The 20,943-nt window shown below is 39.8% G+C and overlaps 1 protein-coding gene across 1 annotated transcript in view; it reads right to left on the bottom strand.

Annotated features, from left to right (window-relative positions):
* The window catches only part of CAST (calpastatin), a 364,012-nt gene that overhangs the window by 62,784 nt on the left and 280,285 nt on the right, over window positions 1-20,943 (bottom strand). Inside the window, exons 7-9 of the mRNA XM_053701507.1 lie at window positions 19,622-19,726; window positions 17,717-17,812; window positions 3,951-4,013 (exon numbers count right to left, since the gene is read on the bottom strand). Coding sequence (XP_053557482.1) covers window positions 3,951-4,013; window positions 17,717-17,812; window positions 19,622-19,726 — 264 coding nt within the window. The remainder of the gene's footprint in view (window positions 1-3,950; window positions 4,014-17,716; window positions 17,813-19,621; window positions 19,727-20,943) is intronic.

Genomic DNA, 20,943 nt, shown 5'->3' with positions numbered 1-20,943 from the left:
TATTAGGGTTAATATAGTTAATATCGTTATTATATTATATATATATTAAGTATAATAACCCTATCTAACTCTAACACCCCTAACTAAATTCTTATTAAAATAAATCTAATTAATATTAATATTATTAATTAAAATATTCCTATTTAAATCTAAATACTTACCTATAAAATAAACCCTAAGATAGCTACAATATAATTAATAATTACATTGTAGCTATTTTAGGGATTATATTTATTTTACAGGTAACTTGGTATTTATTTTAACTAGGTACAATAGCTATTAAAAAGTTAATAACTATTTAATAGCTACCTTGTTAAAATAATTACCAATTTACTTGTAAAATAAATCCTAACCTAAGTTACAAATACACCTACACTATCAATAAATTAAATAAACTACAAATACACTAAACTAAATTACAAAAAAAAGCCCACTAAATTACAAAAAATTAAAAAAGATTACAAGAATTTTAAGCTAATTACACCTATTCTAAGCCCCCTAATAAAATAATAAAGCCCCCCAAAATAAAAAAAAATCCCTACCCTATTCTAAAATACAAAAGTTAACAGCTCTATTACCAGCCCTTAAAAGGGCCTTTTGCGGGGCATGCCCCAAAGTAATCAGCTCTTTTGCCTGTAAAAAAAACCCACAATACCACCCCCCAACATTACAACCCACCACCCACATACCGCTACCCTAAACCCACCCAAACCCCCCTTAAAAAAAACAAACACTAAGCCCCAGAAGATCTCCCTACCTTGAGTCGTCTTCACCCAGCCAGGCCGAACTCTTCATCCAATCCGGGCGATGTCTTCATCCAAGTGGCAAAGAAGAAGTCTTCCATCCGGCGATGTCTTCATCCAAGCGGAAAAGAAGAAGTCTTCCATCCCGGCGATGTCTTCATCCAAGCGGCAAAGAAGAGGTCCTCCATCGGGGAGAAGTTTTCCTCCAAGCGGCATCTTCAATCTTCTTTCTTCGGACCTCCGACGCGGAACATCCAGCTGGCCCGACGACCAAAAGACGAATGAAGTTTCCTTTAAATGACGTCATCCAAGATGGCGTCCGTCGAATTCCGATTGGCTGATAGGATTCTATCAGCCAATCGGAATTAAGGTAAGAAAATCTGATTGGCTGATTCAATCAGACAATCAGATTCAAGTTCAATCCGATTGGCTGATCCAATCAGACAATCAGATTGAGCTTGCATTCTATTGGCTGTTCCGATCAGCCAATAGAATGCGAGCTCAATCTGATTGTCTGATTGGATCAGCCAATCGGATTGAACTTGAATCTGATTGGCTGATTCAATCAGCCAATCAGATTTTCTTACCTTAATTCCGATTGACTGATAGAATCCTATCAGCCAATCAGAATTCGACGGACGCCATCTTGGATGACGTCATTTAAAGGAAACTTCATTCGTCTTTCAGTCGTCGGGCCAGCTGGATGTTCCGCGTCGGAGGTCTGAAGAAAGAAGATTGAAGATGCCGCTTGGAGGAAAACTTCGCCCCGATGGAGGACCTCTTCTTTGCCGCTTGGATGAAGACATCGCCGGGATGGAATACTTCTTCTTTGCCGCTTGGATGAAGACATCGCCGGATGGAAGACTCCTTCTTTGCCGCTTGGATGAAGACATCGCCCGGATTGGATGAAGAGTTCGGCCCGGCTGGGTGAAGACGACTCAAGGTAGGGAGATCTTCTGGGGCTTAGTGTTAGGTTTTTTTAAGGGGGGATTGGGTGGGTTTAGAGTAGGGGTATGTGGGTGGTGGGTTGTAATGTTGGGGGTGGTATTGTGTTTTTTTTTACAGGCAAAAGAGCTGATTACTTTGGGGCATACCCCGCAAAAGGCCCTTTTAAGGGCTGGTAATAGAGCTGTTAACTTTTGTAATTTAGAATAGGGTAGGGAATTTTTTTTTATTTTGGGGGGCTTTATTATTTTATTAGGGGGCTTAGAATAGGTGTAATTAGATTAAAATTCTTGTAATCTTTTTTTATTTTTTGTAATTTAGTGTTTGTTTGTTTTTGTAATTTAGTTTAGTGTATTTAATTGTATTTTAGTTTAGATATTTGTAGTTTATTTAATTTATTGATAGTGTAGGTGTATTTGTAACTTAGGTTAGGATTTATTTTACAGGTAAATTGGTAATTATTTTAACAAGGTAGCTATTAAATAGTTATTAACTATTTAATAGCTATTGTACCTAGTTAAAATAAATACCAAGTTACCTGTAAAATAAATATAAACCCTAAAATAGCTACAATGTAATTATTAATTATATTGTAGCTATCAGGGTTTATTTTATAGGTAAGTATTTAGATTTAAATAGGAATATTTTAATTAATAATATTAATATTAATTAGATTTATTTTAATAAGAATTTAGTTAGGGGTGTTAGAGTTAGATAGGGTTATTATACTTAATATATATATATAATATAATAACGATATTAACTATATTAACCCTAATATAATTAGGGTTAATATAGTTAATATATATAATATAATAACTATATTAACTATATTAACCCTTATATAATTAGGGTTAATATAGATGGCGGCGGTGTAGGGGGGTCAGATTAGGGGTTAATCTATTTAATATAGGTGGCGGCGGTGTAGGGGGATTAGATTAGAAGGTAATACGTTTATTATAGGTGGCGGCGGTGTAGGGGGATTTAGATTAGAGGCAAAAGAGCTGATTACTTTGTGACAATGCCCCGCCAAAAGCCCTTTTAAGGGCTGGCAATAGAGCTGTTTACTTTGGGGTAATGACACGCAAAAAGCCCCTTTCAGGGCTATTTGTAGGGTTAGACTTAGGTTTAGTGGTAGGGATAGTTTAGTATTTTAGGGGTTAATTAATTTAATATAGGTGGCGGCGGTATAGGGGGATTAGATTAGGGGTTAATTAATTTAATATAGCTGGCGGCGGTGTAGGGGGATTAAATTAGGGGTTAATAATTTTAATATAGCTGGCGGCGGGGTAGGAGCTCACATTAGGGGGTAGTTAATATAGCTGGCGGCGGGGTAGGAGCTCACATTAGGGGGTAGTTAATATAGCTGGCGGCGGGGTAGGAGCTCACATTAGGGGGTAGTTAATATAGCTGGCGGCGGGGTAGGAGCTCACATTAGGGGGTAGTTAATGTAGGTGGCGGCGGTGTAATGGGCTCACATTAGGGGGTAGTTAATGTAGGTTGCAGCGGGGTCCGGGAGCGGCGGTTTAGGGGTTAATACATTTTTTATTATTAGGAGAGTGAGGGGGGATAGCGGATAGAGGGGTATACGTGTCGGGCTATGTTTGGGAGGCGTGTTAGACAGTACAAGAGATTTAATACTTTAGTCAGGTTTTGTAGGCGCCGGCAGTTTCTAAAGTGCCGTAAGTCACTGGCGACTCCAGAAATTTGTACTTACGCAGATTTCTGGACATCGCTGGTTTATCCGACTTACGGCACTTTAGCAATTGCCGGCGGGGTATATTGGATAGCTCGAGTTGCAAGCTGAAACTACGGGCGGCGGGGGTTCCCTCGCTTGCGCCGCAAACTCCGATCTATATCGGATCGCTCCCTATATGTCTAATGGATCTAAAAAAAAACTAGTTAAGCCCTTTAGTGAATAGTTTTAATTTCTAATAAAAGTTATATTTTAATAACTACAATATTTCTTTGGGAGTTGTGCACAAGCCTTTTCCCTTCTTTTATTTTTGCTAAGTATTTATTTAGAAGGGACTGCACCTTATTTTATTAAGCTTCCCAAATCTTCACATACATTATTGTGCCAATGTAATTATTTGTGTTTAGTTGTTACAGTGCGATCTCAATACCAGAACTAAACACCATCATAACAGCAGCAAAAACAATGAATTTTTAGTCCCTTGTATAAAACAATAGTTTAAGACAGATCTATAACTGTTTGTACCCACCACCTACATAAAAAATTATAGAATCATTGTTTATTACCTTATCTGGTGCTGTTGCAGTAGATACTTTCTCTGCAATTACTTTTTTGTGTTGATCTTTAGCCTAGATATTAAAGACATTTATAGGAAAAATTATACTTTGACCATATACTGTATATACACTTACATGATATACTGTTCAAAAACTTAAAGATTATAGCACAACACATGTTTCAAACGCATGTGGACACCTCTACTAATCATTGAGTTCAGGTGTTTCAGCCACAAAGGTGCATAAAATCCAGCACATGGTCATGAAATCTGCATAGACAATATTTGGTAGTACAATGGATTGTACTGAAGAGCTTAGTGAGTTTAAATGTGGCACTGTCATAGGATGCCACGTTTGCCACAATATATTTTGTGAAATATTTGTCCTACTGCATCTGCCCTGCCCCAGTCACTTGTAAGTGCTATTTTGTGAGGTGGAAGCAACTAAAGCCCAACCACAAAGTGGTAGACCATGCACCCTGGAGATGTCCAACAAGCACATACAGATGTGATAATCAGGTGACCACATAACATTGGCCATATAGCTTATGGGTCTATATGTATTACAAATCATACAACTATCATTTGTATATACAGTATATATAATATAATATTAAAACTCAAAATCAGTATATTAATGTGCCTGGTTTTATCCTGGGAAAAGTTTTAAGAAAATGTTTTTAAAAAATGTGTTATTTGTATAAGTATTCCGTCGCTATGCCATTGAGATAGAGAATGAGACCAGGGCTTTGACTGGGCCACTGTAGGACCTCTTTGTTTTTAGCCATGGCAATGTTCCCTTGACTTTAAGATAATTATTCTGCCTCAATTTTTAGCAGACTGAAGCTGGTTATTTTGAAGTACTTCCTTTGGGCACCATCAATTCTTTCTTTAGAAATTACCTAGTCTGTACTGAGAAGCTTTGTTGACAGAAAAATGCTCCCACCATCAAGCATGGGCAGAATTACAGTGTCGCTACATATATCACATGGCACTTTAAGTTTTAGCCACCAAGGTCACCCTTGGTTTTATCTGACCACAAAATATAATCATACATCTCAGCTGGGACACACTCATGCCTTTTGGCAAGTTCCAGACATGTTTTCTGGTGGTACTTCTTGAGTAAATGCTTCTTTCTTGCTATATAACGCAGAGGTCTTGAGCTTGCTGTCTTGGTGCACCATTACTTCACGCCCAAACAATGAATTATGAAGCACCTTCAAAGTGATAACTAGTCATGCAAAGGATTCTCTCCCACATCTCCATATCATCTAAGCAAGTGTTATAGGATGGCCTCTTCTTCTTCCTGCCAGTAACTGGGTGGCATGGGGCAGCTTCTACTTTCTCATTATTTACCAAACTGTATTTACAGGAATACCCAAGCATTTGAAAGTGTTTGTACCATGTTTCTTATGTATGCATTTGAATTGCTCTCTATTTAATTTTAATAAAATGATCTACAGTCTTCATATTTATTAGTCACACTAAAGTTCTTGCAAAAAATAAAATTTATGCTTACCTGATAAATTTCTTTCTTTCTGGACATGGAGAGTCCACAACGTCATTCCAATTACTAGTGGGATATTCACTCCTGGCCAGCAGGATGCAAAGAGCACCCCAGCAGAGCTGTTAAGTGTCACTTCCCTTACCCATAACCCCCAATCATTCAGCCGAAGGGAAATGGAAAAAGAAGATAACATAAAGGTGTAGAGGTGCCTGAGGTTTACCAAAAAATACTTTCTAATAAAAAGGGTGGGGTCATGGACTCTCCATGTCCGGAAAGAAAGACATTTATCAGGAAGGCATACATTTTTTTTTTTCCTAAGACATGGAGAGTTCACAATGTCATTCCAATTACTGGTGGGAAATAATACCCAAGTTAGAGGACACTGAATGAACAGGGAGGGAGAACAAGACAGGCAGACCTAAACAGAAGGCACCACTGCTTGAAGAACCTTTCTCCCAAGAAAGGCCTCAGCCGAGGAAAAAGTATCAAATTTGTAAAAAGTATGCAGAGAGGACGTTGCCGCCTTGCAAATCTGTTCCACAGAAGCTTCATTTTTGAAAGCCCACGAAGAGGAGACAGCCCTAGTGGAATGAGGTGTAATTCTCTCAGGAGGCTGCTGTCCAGCAGTCTCATATGCAAAATGAATCATACTTCTTAACCAGAGGGAAAGAGAAGTAGAGGTGGCCTTCTGACCCTTACGCTTTCCTGAGAAACAAACAGGGCAGAAGACTGGCGAAAATTCTTAGTAGCCTGTAAGTAGAATTTTAGAGTGCACACAACATCCAAGGTATGCAACAGACGTTCCTTATAAGAAGAAGGATTAGGACAAAGAGAAGGAACAACAATTTCCTGATTAATATTTCTATCCGAAACCACCTTAGGGAGAAATCCCAATTTAGTACGAAGGACCGCCTTATCTGCATGAAAAATAAGGTAAGGCAAATCGCACTACAGAGCCGAGAGTTCAGAAACTCTGCAAGCAGAGGAAACAAAACTTTCCACGACAACAACTTAATATCTACAGAATGCATAGGCTCAAACGGAGCCTGTTGCAAAACTCTAAAAATTAGGTTAAGGTTCCAAAAAGGAGCAACAGGTTTAAACACAGGCCTGATTCTGACCAGGGCCTGACAAAAGGATTGAACATCTGGCACATTCGTCAGACGCTTATGTAAAAGAATAGATAATGCAGAAGTCTGACCTTTCAGAGAACTGACTGACAACCCTTTCTCCAGACCTTCCTGGAGAAAAGACACAATTCTAGGAATCCTGACCCTACTCCAAGAGAAGCCCTTCGATTCACACCAATATAGGTATTTGCGCCATACCTTATGGTAAATTTTAAAAGTAACAGGCTTGCAAGCCTGAAGCATTGTATCAATGACTGACTCAGAAAACCCACGCTTAGCCAGAACTAAGTGTTCAATCTCCATGCAGTCAGCTTCATTGAAACGAGATTTGGATGGAGGAAAGGACCATGAGTTAGAAGGTCCTTCCTCAGAGGTAACCTCCAAGGAGGAAGAGATGACATCCTCACTAGGTCTACAAACCAGATCCTGTGAGGCCATGCAGGAGCTATTAGAATAACAGACTCTCTCTCCTGTTTTATACGAACAATGACTCGTGGAAGGAGCACAAACAGAGGAGACAGGTATATTAGACCGAAATCCCAAGGAACCACCAGAGCATCTATCAGAGTGGCCTGATGAACTCTTGACCTTGAACCGTACCTTGGAAGCTTGGCGTTCTAACGAGACCCCATCAGATCCAACTCTGGCACCCCCCACTCCGGATGGAGAGCCCATTCCCCGGGATGACAGGTCTGTCTGCTCAGAACATCCGCTTCCCAGTTGTCCACCCTTGAAATGTGGATGGCAGATATAAGACAATTGTGAGCTTCCTCCCAGTGAAAAATCCGAGCCACCTCCTTCATGGCCAAGGAACTCAGAGTTCCTCCCTGGTGGTTGATGTAAGCCAATGAAGTGATGTTTTCCGACTGAAATCTGATAAACCCGGCTAAGGACAACTGAGTCCAAGCCATCAGGGCATTGAAGATTGCTCTCAACTCCAAGATGTTTATGGGGAGAGACAACTCCTCCCGAGTCCATAGGCCCTGAGCCTATAACGAGTCCCAGACTGCTCCCCAGCCTAGCAGGCTGGCGTCCGTGGTTACAATCACCCAGGAGGGTCTCCGGAAGCATGTGCCCTGAGACAGATGATCCTGAGAAATCCACCACGAGAGTCTCTTGTCAACTGATCCAGATCTATCCTATGAGACAGATCCGAATAGTGCCCGTTCCATTGTCTGAGCATGCATAATTGCAGAGCTCTCAAATGGAATCGAGCAAAGGGAATGATGTCCATGAAAACGACCATCAGACCATTTACCTCCAGGCTTAGAGCCACTGATGGCCGAACAGTAGACTGTAGAGACAGGTAAGAGGAGAGATGTTTGGATTTTCTGATCTCCGTCAGAAAAATCTTCATAGATAGGGAATCTATGATGATCCCTAAGAAACACACCCTTGTAGCTGGAACAAGGGAACTCTTCTCCAGATTCAATTTCCATCCGTGGGAACATAGAAAAGACAACAAGATCTCTGTATGAGAGTTTGCTATTTGAAAAGATGGTGCCTAAACCAATATGTTGTCCAGGTAAGGCACCACCGCAATTCCCTGAGACCTGACAACTGCCAAGAGAGCCCCCAGAACCTTTGTGAAAATTATGGGAGCTGTGGCAAGGCCAAAACGGAAGAGCAACAAATTGAAAGTGCTTCTAAAACAAAAGATAGAAAGAGCGCAAAGCCACTCTAAGTGAAAATCATTAACAGTAATTTTATTACATAAATAGATAAAACATCATTACACTCACATGTAAAAACCTCAGAAATAATGAGGTATTAAAAAAACATTGATTGCATCTGCTGCAATCAAGCACTCTCAGCAAATGGTCTGTAGATCCGTAAACACACAGAATGTCCTTAATCTGTAATCCGGATCTGATGAACTGCTGCAAGAGAAGTGTATCAGCAAACCACAGTTATTCCAGAGCTCTCTATAAGCCATCTTAAGTGCTGCTGGGTGAACACGTGGACGTCGTAGGCGTGGACTAACGCGTTTCATGAGACGCTTCTCACTTCGTCAGAGGCTGCCCAACCAACGAGACATCACAGGATTTATGGCGTGCGTGCTCCAATCAAAAGCAGTTTCTCAATCCCAAAAGTGGAGGAGAGTCCACGGAGTGTGTTTATAAATAGATCCGTGTCCATGTCCATAATATTAAACACAAAAACGGATATGTCCTATTGATCACTGCTAGACTGGAGAACAATCGATTTCTGTAAAAGGCACTAAATCAATACATACATGTTAAGAGATATACATAATATTTCATAAAAAAACACTTTTACAATAAAAATGTATTTACATATATACCTAAGTAGCAGAACATGTATGTGTATATTGTGCAATTCATCAATGCATTTAAAAAGACATACAAATAAACTAAAAAGAATAGAGAGCATTTTAATATATAGAACGGAGGGTACAGGACCTATTTTCAAATACACCAGACCATCCACAAGTTAGTAATATTATTATAAAACAATTCGTTCTTTATACCTAAAATTTAATAGATGAATGAAATAAATTTATTATATTCCTTATATCTAAAAAAAACCTGAAAAAATAAATATATATATATATATATATATAACACATATAGGCCAAGGCCCTGCGGGCAAGAACAGTGAAGCCAGACATCTTGACTTCCAGTCTAATAACTTTCAGGTTAGCATCAGAGATAAAGGAATTGGCCAGTTTGAGAGCCTTGATCCTATCTTAGATCTCCTCTAGCGGAGTCTTTTCTAAAATCAACTCGGACAAAGCATTACACCAATAAGATGCTACGCTTGTTACCGTAGCAATACAAACAGCAGGTTGCCATTGAAGACCCTGATGAACATACATTTTTTTTAAATAAGTCTCCAGCTTTTTGTCCATGGGATCCTTAAAAGAACAGCTATCCTCTATAGGATTTGTGGTTCTCTTGGCCAGCGTAGAAATAGCCCCTTCTACATTAGGCACTGTGCGCCAAGAGTCTCGAATGGAGTCAGCAACAGGAAACATATTTTTAAAGACAGGAGATGGGGAAAAATGAATCCCTGGCTTATCCCATTCCTGTGTAATGATCTCCGACACACGGTCTGGAACACGAAACACTTCCACAGTGAAAGATACATCATAGTATTTATTAAGCTTACTAGATTTCTTAGGGTTGACAGTGACAGAGTCGTTCAAAGTAGCCAATACCTCCTTTAAAAGTAACCGAAGGTGTTAAAACTTAAATCTGAAGTTTACTTCTTCAGAATCAAAGGATTTATACTGTCAGAGTCTGAGATTTCACCCTCATCAGACTTATAAGGGAGGTCAACCTTCGCAGCAGCAGATGGGATGGACACCTTATTATCAGAAAAATGATTAGATTTCCTCTTGCGCTTCCCCATCACTGGAAAAGCAGATAATTCCGCAGATACCGCAGAAGGTATCTGTGCAGCAAAATCTATTGGCAAATATACTCCTCCAGGAGGCTGAAAGGAACCGCAGGGCACTGTATGTGATGCTATTGAGGCTTGGGACGTATGAGGAGAAAGCTGTGGCATATCCTGAACAGCATTATTCTGAGAGACAATAGTCTCACAAAAGAGTAATTTATATTTAAAGGGACATTAAACCCAAAAAATGTATTTCATGATTCAGATAGAAAATACAATTTTAAACAACATTCCAATTTACTTCTATTATCTAATTTGCTTCATTCTTTAGATATCTTTTGTTAATGAAATAGCAATACACATGGGTGAGCCAATCACATGAGGCATCTATGTGCAGCCACCAATCAGAAGCTACTGAGCCTATCTAGATATGCTTTTTAGGAAAGAATATGAAGAGAATGAAGCAAATTAGATAATAGAAGTAAATTAGAAAATTGTTTAAAAACAGAATTTATGCTTACCTGATAAATTACTTTCTCCAACGGTGTGTCCGGTCCACGGCGTCATCCTTACTTGTGGGATATTCTCTTCCCCAACAGGAAATGGCAAAGAGCCCAGCAAAGCTGGTCACATGATCCCTCCTAGGCTCCGCCTACCCCAGTCATTCGACCGACGTACAGGAGGAAATATGCATAGGAGAAACCATATGATACCGTGGTGACTGTAGTTAGAGAAAATAATTCATCAGACCTGATTAAAAAAACCAGGGCGGGTCGTGGACCGGACACACCGTTGGAGAAAGTAATTTATCAGGTAAGCATAAATTCTGTTTTCTCCAACATAGGTGTGTCCGGTCCACGGCGTCATCCTTACTTGTGGGAACCAATACCAAAGCTTTAGGACACGGATGAAGGGAGGGAGCAAATCAGGTCACCTAAATGGAAGGCACCACGGCTTGCAAAACCTTTCTCCCAAAAATAGCCTCTGAAGAAGCAAAAGTATCAAATTTGTAAAATTTGGCAAAAGTGTGCAGTGAAGACCAAGTCGCTGCCTTACATATCTGGTCAACAGAAGCCTCGTTCTTGAAGGCCCATGTGGAAGCCACAGCCCTAGTGGAATGAGCTGTGATTCTTTCAGGAGGCTGCCGTCCGGCAGTCTCATAAGCCAATCGGATAATGCTTTTAAGCCAAAAAGAAAGAGAGGTAGAAGTTGCTTTTTGACCTCTCCTTTTACCAGAATAAACAACAAACAAAGAAGATGTTTGTCTGAAATCTTTAGTGGCCTCTAAATAGAATTTTAGAGCACGGACTACGTCCAAATTGTGTAACAAACGTTCCTTCTTTGAAACTGGATTCGGACACAAAGAAGGTACAACTATCTCCTGGTTAATATCTACAGAATGTAAGGGTTCAAACGGAACCCCTTGAAGAACTGAAAGAACTAGATTAAGACTCCAGGGAGGAGTCAAAGGTCTGTAAACAGGCTTGATTCTAACCAGAGCCTGAACAAACGCTTGAACGTCTGGCACAGCTGCCAGCCTTTTGTGAAGTAAAACAGATAAAGCAGAGATCTGTCCCTTCAGAGAACTTGCAGATAATCCTTTCTCCAAACCTTCTTGTAGAAAGGATAGAATCTTAGGAATTTTTATCTTGTTCCATGGGAATCCTCTAGATTCACACCAACAGATATATTTTTTCCATATCTTATGGTAAATTTTTCAAGTTACAGGCTTTCTAGCCTGAATCAGAGTATCTATTACAGAATCTGAAAACCCACGCTTTGATAAAATCATGCGTTCAATCTCCAAGCAGTCAGTTGGAGGGAAACCAGATTCGGATGTACGAATGGACCTTGAACAAGAAGGTCCTGTCTCAAAGGTAGCTTCCATGGTGGAGCCGATGACATATTCACCAGGTCTGCATACCAAGTCCTGCGTGGCCACGCAGGAGCTATCAAGATCACCGAAGCCCTCTCCAGATTGATCCTGGCTACCAGCCTGAGAATGAGAGGAAACGGTGGGAATACATAAACTAGGTTGAAGGTCCAAGGTGCTACTAGTGCATCTACTAGAGTCGCCTTGGGATCCCTGGATCTGGACCCGTAACAAGGAACCTTGAAGTTCTGACGAGAGGCCATCAGATCCATGTCTGGAATGCCCCATAATCGAGTTATTTGGGCAAAGATTTCCGGATGGAGTTCCCACTCCCCCGGATGGAATGTCTGACGACTCAGAAAATCCGCTTCCCAATTTTCCACTCCTGGGATGTGGATTGCAGACAAGTGGCAGGAGTGATCCTCCGCCCATTGAATTATCTTGGTCACTTCCTCCATCGCCAGGGAACTCCTTGTTCCCCCCTGATGGTTGATATATGCAACTGTCGTCATGTTGTCTGATTGAAACCTTATGAATTTGGCCTTTGCTAGATGAGGCCAAGCTTTGAGAGCATTGAATATCGCTCTCAGTTCCAGAATGTTTATCGGGAGAAGAGATTCTTCCCGAGACCATAGACCCTGAGCTTTCAGGGGTTCCCAGACCGCGCCCCAGCCCACCAGACTGGCGTCGGTCGTGACAATGACCCACTCTGGTCTGCGGAAGCTCATTCCCTGTGACAGGTTGTCCAGGATCAGCCACCAACGGAGTGAATCTCTGGTCCTTTGATCTACTTGAATCGTCGGAGACAAGTCTGTATAATCCCCATTCCACTGTCTGAGCATGCACAGTTGTAATGGTCTTAGATGAATTCGTGCAAAAGGAACTATGTCCATTGCTGCAACCATCAATCCTATTACTTCCATGCACTGCGCTATGGAAGGACGAAGAACAGAATGAAGTACTTGACAAGAGCTTAGAAGTTTTGATTTTCTGACCTCTGTCAGAAAAATCCTCATTTCTAAGGAGTCTATTATTGTTCCCAAGAAGGGAACTCTTGTTGACGGGGACAGAGAACTTTTTTCTATGTTCACTTTCCATCCGTGAGATCTGAGAAAGGCTAGGACGATGTCCGTATGAGCCTTTGCTTTTGACAGAGACGACGCTTGAATCAGGATGTCGTCCAAGTACGGTACTACTGCAATGCCCCTTGGTCTTAGAACCGCTAGAAGGGACCCTAGTACCTTTGTGAAAATTCTCGGAGCAGTGGCTAATCCGAATGGAAGTGCCACAAACTGGTAATGCTTGTCCAGAAAAGCGAACCTTAGGAACTGATGATGTTCCTTGTGGATAGGAATATGTAGGTACGCATCCTTTAAATCCACCGTGGTCATAAATTGACCTTCCTGGATGGTAGGAAGGATCGTTCGAATGGTTTCCATCTTGAACGATGGAACCCTGAGAAATTTGTTTAGGATCTTGAGATCTAAAATTGGTCTGAATGTTCCCTCTTTTTTGGGAACTATGAACAGGTTGGAGTAAAACCCCATCCCTTGTTCTCCTATTGGAACTGGATGAATTACTCCCATCTTTAACAGGTCTTCTACACAATGTAAGAATGCCTGTCTTTTTATTTGGTTTGAAGATAATTGAGACCTGTGGAACCTTCCCCTTGGGGGTAGTTCCTTGAATTCCAGGAGATAACCCTGAGAAACTATTTCTAGTGCCCAAGGATCCTGAACATCTCTTGCCCAGGCCTGAGCAAAGAGAGAAAGTCTGCCCCCCACCAGATCCGGTCCCGGATCGGGGGCCATCCCTTCATGCTGTTTTGGTAGCAGTGGCAGGCTTCTTGGCCTGCTTACCCTTGTTCCAGCCTTGCATCGGTCTCCAGGCTGGTTTGGGTTGAGAAGTATTACCCTCTTGCTTAGAGGATGTAGAATTAGAGGCTGGTCCGTTTCTGCGAAAGGGACGAAAATTAGGCTTATTTTTAGCCTTAAAAGACCTATCCTGAGGAAGGGCGTGGCCCTTTCCCCCGGTGATGTCTGAAATAATCTCTTTCAAATCAGGACCAAACAGTGTTTTACCCTTGAAAGGGATGTTAAGCAATTTTGTCTTGGAAGACACATCCGCTGACCAAGACTTTAGCCAAAGCGCTCTGCGCGCCACGATAGCAAACCCTGAATTTTTCGCCGCTAATCTAGCTAATTGCAAAGCGGCATCTAAAATAAAAGAGTTAGCCAATTTAAGTGCTTGAACTCTGTCCATAACCTCCTCATACGAAGATTCTTTATTAAGCGACTTTTCTAGTTCTTCGAACCAGAAACACGCTGCCGTAGTGACAGGAACAATGCATGAAATTGGTTGTAGAAGGTAACCTTGCTGAACAAACATCTTTTTAAGCAAACCCTCTAATTTTTTATCCATAGGATCTTTGAAAGCACAACTATCTTCTATGGGAATAGTAGTGCGTTTGTTTAGAGTAGAGACCGCCCCCTCGACCTTGGGGACTGTCTGCCATAAGTCCTTTCTGGGGTCGACTATAGGAAATCATTTCTTAAATATAGGGGGAGGAACAAAAGGTATGCCGGGCCTTTCCCACTCCTTATTTACTATGTCCGCCACCCGCTTGGGTATAGGAAAAGCATCGGGGGGCACCGGAACCTCTAGGAACTTGTCCATCTTACATAATTTCTCTGGAATGACCAAATTGTCACAATCATCCAGAGTAGATAATACCTCCTTAAGCAGTGCGCGGAGATGTTCTAATTTAAATTTAAATGTTACAACATCAGGTTCAGCTTGTTGAGAAATTTTTCCTGAATCTGAAATTTCTCCCTCAGACAAAACCTCCCTCCTGGCCCCTTCAGATTGGTGTGAGGGTATGTCAGAACCGTTATCATCAGCGTCCTCTTGCTCTTCAGTGTTTAAAACAGAGCAATCGCGCTTTCTCTGATAAGTAGGCATTTTAGATAAAATGTTTGCAATAGAATTATCCATAACAGCCGTTAATTGTTGCATGGTAATAAGTATTGGCGCACTAGATGTACTAGGGGCCTCTTGTGTGGGCAAAACTGGTGTAGACACAGAAGGGGATGATGCAGTACCATGCTTACTCCCCTCATTTGAGGAATCATCTTGGGCAATATTATTATCTGTGGCATCATTGTCCCTACTTTGTTTGGACACTATGTCACAATTATCACATATATTTAAGTGGGGAGAAACCTTGGCTTTCATACATATAGAACATCGCTTATCTGATGGTTCAGACATGTTAAACAGGCTTAAACTTGTCAACAAAGCACAAAAAACGTTTTAAAATAAAACCGTTACTGTCACTTTAAATTTTAAACAGAACACACTTTATTACTGAATATGCGAAAAAGCATGAAGGAATTGTTCAAAATTCACCAAAATTTCACCACAGTGTCTTAAAGCCTTAAAAGTATTGCACACCAAATTTGAAAGCTTTAACCCTTAAAATAACGGAACCGGAGCCGTTTTTACATTTAACCCCTATACAGTCCCAGGTATCTGCTTTGCTGAGACCCAACCAAGCCCAGAGGGGAATACGATACCAAATGACGCCTTCTATAAGCTTTTTCAGTGGTTCTTAGCTCCTCACACATGCATCTGCATGCCTTGCTTTCCAAAAACAACTGCGCATTAGTGGCGCGAAAATGAGGCTCTGCCTATGACTAGAAAAGGCCCCCATCTGAAAAAGGTGTCCATACAGTGCCTGCCGTTTTTTAACAACAATCCCCAAGATTATAATAACTATTAAGAGTTATAATCTGCCAAATATGCTTAGCAAAGTAATCGTTTTAGCCCAGAAAAATGTCTACCAGTTTTTTAAGCCCTTATAAAGCCCTTTATTCTTTTACTTAATCTAAGAAAATGGCTTACCGGTCCCCATAGGGGAAATGACAGCCTTCCAGCATTACAAAGTCTTGTTAGAAATGTGGCCAGTCATACCTCAGGCAGAAAAGTCTGCCAACTGCTTCCCCCAACTGAAGTTACTTCATCTCAACAGTCCTGTGTGGAAACAGCAATCGATTTTAGTAACGGTTGCTAAAATCATCTTCCTCTTACAAACAGAAATCTTCATCTCTTTTCTGTTTCAGAGTAAATAGTACATACCAGCACTATTTTAAAATAACAAACACTTGATTGAAGGATAAAAACTACATTTAAACACCAAAAAAACTCTTAGCCATCTCCGTGGAGATGTTGCCTGTGCAACGGCAAAGAGAATGACTGGGGTAGGCGGAGCCTAGGAGGGATCATGTGACCAGCTTTGCTGGGCTCTTTGCCATTTCCTGTTGGGGAAGAGAATATCCCACAAGTAAGGATGACGCCGTGGACCGGACACACCTATGTTGGAGAAATGGTATTCTCCATCTGAATCATGAAAGAAAAAATTTGGGTTTAATGTCCATTTAAGCTTTAGGGTATTAGCTAAAAATGAGAAGAAAAAATTGCATAGGTAAAACAATTTGGGCCTCTAAACATAATAAACATTTATCAAATTAAAAAGACTCCTGTTCAGTGTCCATAGCTAAGATAAAAAACAAACAAACGTAAATGAGACAACAAAAAAGTTTACTGTCACTTTAAAAGAAACCGAACTTCTTCAAAGCGCAGTAACTGCCTTTATAAAGGAGGAAAACTGGGATACTACAAAGCGTTAATATCCCCACAAAAATAAACAAAAAATGTAACACCTCTACACTTCAGTCAGACTGAGGTGCCCTACCGTCACCATTAGTAGCCAAATAAGAGAGAAGCTTCAACAGCCGTTACAGCCGATAGCCTACAAAGAATGACACCGCTCCGCTTCAGCAAACGTCTCTCAGCCTTACTAAACTGACGGATCTGGCCAAATTCTAAATGTCTAAATGTCTCCCTTACAAATAAAAAGATACCCTTCAGCCTATGGAAACAGTTCCATCACACATTAGGGAAGTTACCAAAGTCTCCCCTCACATACAAATGTGCCTGGACTCTGCCCAAATAAACCTTTAAAGCATTAAAATGTCCCAATAAAAAATGCAGTCTCTTTTTAGTTTGATTTTTTTTTTTTTTTTTTTTTAAACAAAACCTGAAAAGTGCAAGTCTCCAGTACCTAGACGACAAAAAGCACTTACCTACATATTCAGCTGTTGGGCAGGAAGACAGCTCACAAAGTGTGAAAGGACACATACTCCTATCAGAGACCTGTAGAAAAAGAAAGAACAGAGTATCCAACTCTGGCTTTCTATACCAAGGGCAGATATGTTAGAAAACAAAGCAAGGACCACCTACCACTTTCTAAATGCTTAAAAGCCACCACTACTCTTACTCAAGAGATTGATGTGGACACAGCTAAACCCAAATCCTTGCTTGCAGGGAAAAGTACCCAAAAAAGGAATAAATATCTTCAGACACCAACTTCACATCCTCCATTGACAGAGACAAAGAGAATGACTGGGGGTTATGGGTTAGGGAAGTGACACTTAACATCTCTGCTGGGGTGCTCTTTGCCTCCTCCTGCTGACCAGGAGTAAATATCTCACTCATGAAATAAATAGTGTTTTTAATCCTGAAAATATAACAACTTTAATGTTTCACAGGTGGAACTGTAAACCAATTCTAATATTTTTATAACTGTACACGGTGAGCTTTTGGTGCACATACTTATGATGAAAACAATATATGAAAAATGTTTCCCATTATAAAATCAGTGTCACCAATAATCACTTATGTCATTGACATTTCACTGTTCCCTCTGTAATTCAGTTATATGAGATAACTGATCTGGGGCCTGAACATTTCTTTATGATATTGAATGCATTTATGTGCACATTGTTTCTATGTATATTACACGTAGTAAAAAGACCAATAAATATAACATTGTTTATACTTGCCCCATGCTTTGCTGTGGAAGCAACAGTGGCCCCTGCTGCGGCTACAGCTCCAGCAACAGCAGCGGCTGCAACTTTACCAGCAGCTCCTGATGAAACCTATAACAAAGATGGTTATCAGCAGTGCTCTTATCAAAAGCTGAAGGAAAGAGACAGACAGAAATAGAGAGAAGAGGAAAACCAGAGATAAACTGTGAAGAAGAGACATATGTGAGGCTGTGATTGTTTATATATGATGCAGGAATTAAGTAAAACCTATTTCTCTGTGTAGGCTACTATAAAATTTTGATTTTAAAGGGATAGTAAAGTAATAATTAAACATGCTATTACATTTGCTTTGTTCTCTTGGTATTCTTTGTTGAACACTAAACCTAGGCAGGATAATAGGAGCTTAGGAGCGTGCATGTGTCTATAGCAGTCTATGGCAGCAGTGTTTGCAGCATTGTCTATAGCAATGTTATACATAGTTACAAACACTACTGCCAGATGGCTTAAAGGACCAGTCAACCCATTAGATTTTTATAACAAATTTCAAAGTTATGTATATTTCCACTCCCCTTATACCATGTGATAGCAATCAGCCAATCACAAATGCATATAGATATAGTCTGTGAATTCTTGCACATGCTCAGTAGGATCTGGTGACTCAAAAATTGTAAATATAAAAGACTGTGCACATTTTTTTTAATGGAACTAATTGGAAAGTTGTTTAAAATTACATGCTGTATCTGAATCATGAAAATTTAATTTAACCTGAGTGTCCCTTTAAGACACGTGACTTGACTTCAACTAGGATTGCTTTTTAACAAAGGATATCAAGAGAACTAAGCAAAATTGGTAATAGAAGTATATTGGAAAGTTGTTTAAAATGCAACGCGCTATCCAATCAATTTATGTTTAAATTTTGACATTACTGTCCCTTTAACCTGTACAAATACGAGTTAAAATAATTACTTTGAATATATTATACGCGTTTTGTTTTGTATATATTCCAATGTAAACACTTTACTTCAGGGCTCCAAAAACGCTAAATATAACAGTGCTATTTTGTAGTGTGCTGAAGCGCAACTCTCAAATCGCCACTTGTAATATGAGTGATACTAGTGAACTATGCGCTATCAACTCAAATTATATGGCGTACCAAAAACATTGTCCGCCACGTTAAGATTCTTGGGAACTATTCACTTGTAATACTAGACTGTGCGCTATTCCTAGCACAGGATCGCTATAAGGATAAATTATCCGGAGCTATTCCTTGCACTCCATTTGTAGTAAAGCCTGATATGTGATATATCTTAAACTTTATCGCACTTGCACATTTTTGAGTGTTTGTGAAGGGAAGAAGAGAAGAAAAGAGAAGAATAGAGAGGAGAGGGAAAAGTAGAGATTATGTCACTTCAAGATTATAAATTATTTTTCCAACATTTGAGAATTAAACTTCTATAATCTTGTTGAGTGACTTGATTGTGTTAGTCAGTAAACGGTGAGAAAAAAAAAACAAAAACGAACACCAGAGGTGCGACACCCCTAGCATGCTGGCACTAATTTTGTATTAATATAGAGATAGACAGAAAGACAGAAATACAGACAAAACGATAAAATAGTTTGAAAGCTTCTTAATTTTCTTTTAAAATCTTTAATTCAGTCTTAGTTTTCATGGTTTAGAAAACAATGGTCTGTTAAACCTATAAGCATTTACAAGCTGATTCAGAGAGCTGTGTATTGTAAAGAAGAATGTTACAACTTTGCCTGCATCTTTCTAAACTGACACAAGCCTATGCCTGTTAAACCATGACGGGACAGTGCTAGATCTGTGTTGTTCTCACGTTTTTGTGTAAGCTGCTATGACTAGACTTACAGCAGAGGTTTGAGGTGCTGTGGCAACTTACAACTACCCTGATGTCTCACCTTGCAGTCTGTTTTCTGCTTCACTGGTGGTTGCCTTGTGTCTTGTTTGGGAGGGGACTTCCCAATAGCAGGTTTTGCTGCTGCATCTGAAGGGGAACTTTTCGTCTGTACAAATATAACAATATTAAGAGGTAAAAAAAACAAAAAGCTGCGTAATAATTATAAAACAAATTAAACAAATCTTCATAAATAAAAAAACAAACAGATAAAGTTGCCTTGTAAGCTATTAATGTGTGTTTTGTCTATTAACCCCTTGGAAACCAAAAGGTAAGCGAACGTTCTTGAGGTATTTATCGAACAGGCTCTTACTGACTTTAACTCAGATTGCAAAAGTAGTCAAATTTTTTTTATTATGTGTAAAATGTCTCAGATAAATGTAGGATATAGTGGTGATATAAATAATATGAATTGATCTAGTGTTCGAACACAGTAAGCGTTGTTAGTGAGGCTCAATTGGCGGCTTGCCAGCGTTTAAAATTGTATTACAGCGTAACAGCTGCTTACTGGATACAAAGTAAATCGCAAATATCTTTAAATGCCTGTGTTAATCTAGTAAAAATGAAATTACTCTCAACCATAGCTTTTCTGCATTATAAACATCTAGTATTTATAGTTTGCACTGATTTAGTCCGAATATTTAGAAAACCCAAAGTTAGCGTTTTAATAAGTGCAAATAAAAAGAGTATCTCCCTAATGTTCCGTGCTCAGTGAATATACTATGAGTGGATTCCCGGGTCACTTGTTTACTCTAAATAATTAATATGCGGAATGGCTGAATGTTGGTATACAGCTCACATAATAGTGTTAAAATTCATCCATCCCCTTTAGTACTCCCTTAACATGTTTCACCTATAGTTATCAATATAGCTTTTTTTGCTTTATAACCCAACTGTTTAGCATTGTATATTCTATAGTGGAATAGGTACTTGATTAATAAGTTGATACAGGTGCCATTACCTATGGCACTTGCACATGTATATGTATAAGTACACCAAACACAACTCACATCATTTCTTTAAATTCTTCCTTTTTCTTATTTTAATTCTATTTCAATAAAAGTTATATCTTATTTGCCAAATTTCATTCATAAGTGGTAGAATTGGTGCAGTGCTATTTAGTATACACTTTGAGTGGTTAATTATAACTGCGTTACAGGGCACTTTGATCTGCATAACCAGGTGACATATTATTTATGTTCAACCATCTGCCTCATGCAGCGGTCCTTGCTGTCAGCTTTGAGAGCCAAGACTGCAGCCAGAGGCAGAAGGCATCTGCCTTCATATGGTAAGGAAGCGCTGATAGTGTTCCCTTTAACATATGAA

The sequence above is a fragment of the Bombina bombina genome, chromosome 2 (genome assembly GCF_027579735.1).
Source record: "Bombina bombina isolate aBomBom1 chromosome 2, aBomBom1.pri, whole genome shotgun sequence".
Lineage (NCBI taxonomy): Eukaryota > Metazoa > Chordata > Amphibia > Anura > Bombinatoridae > Bombina > Bombina bombina.
The sequence above is the reverse complement of the archived record's forward strand: the minus strand, read 5'-3'. Positions and strand labels throughout refer to the sequence as shown.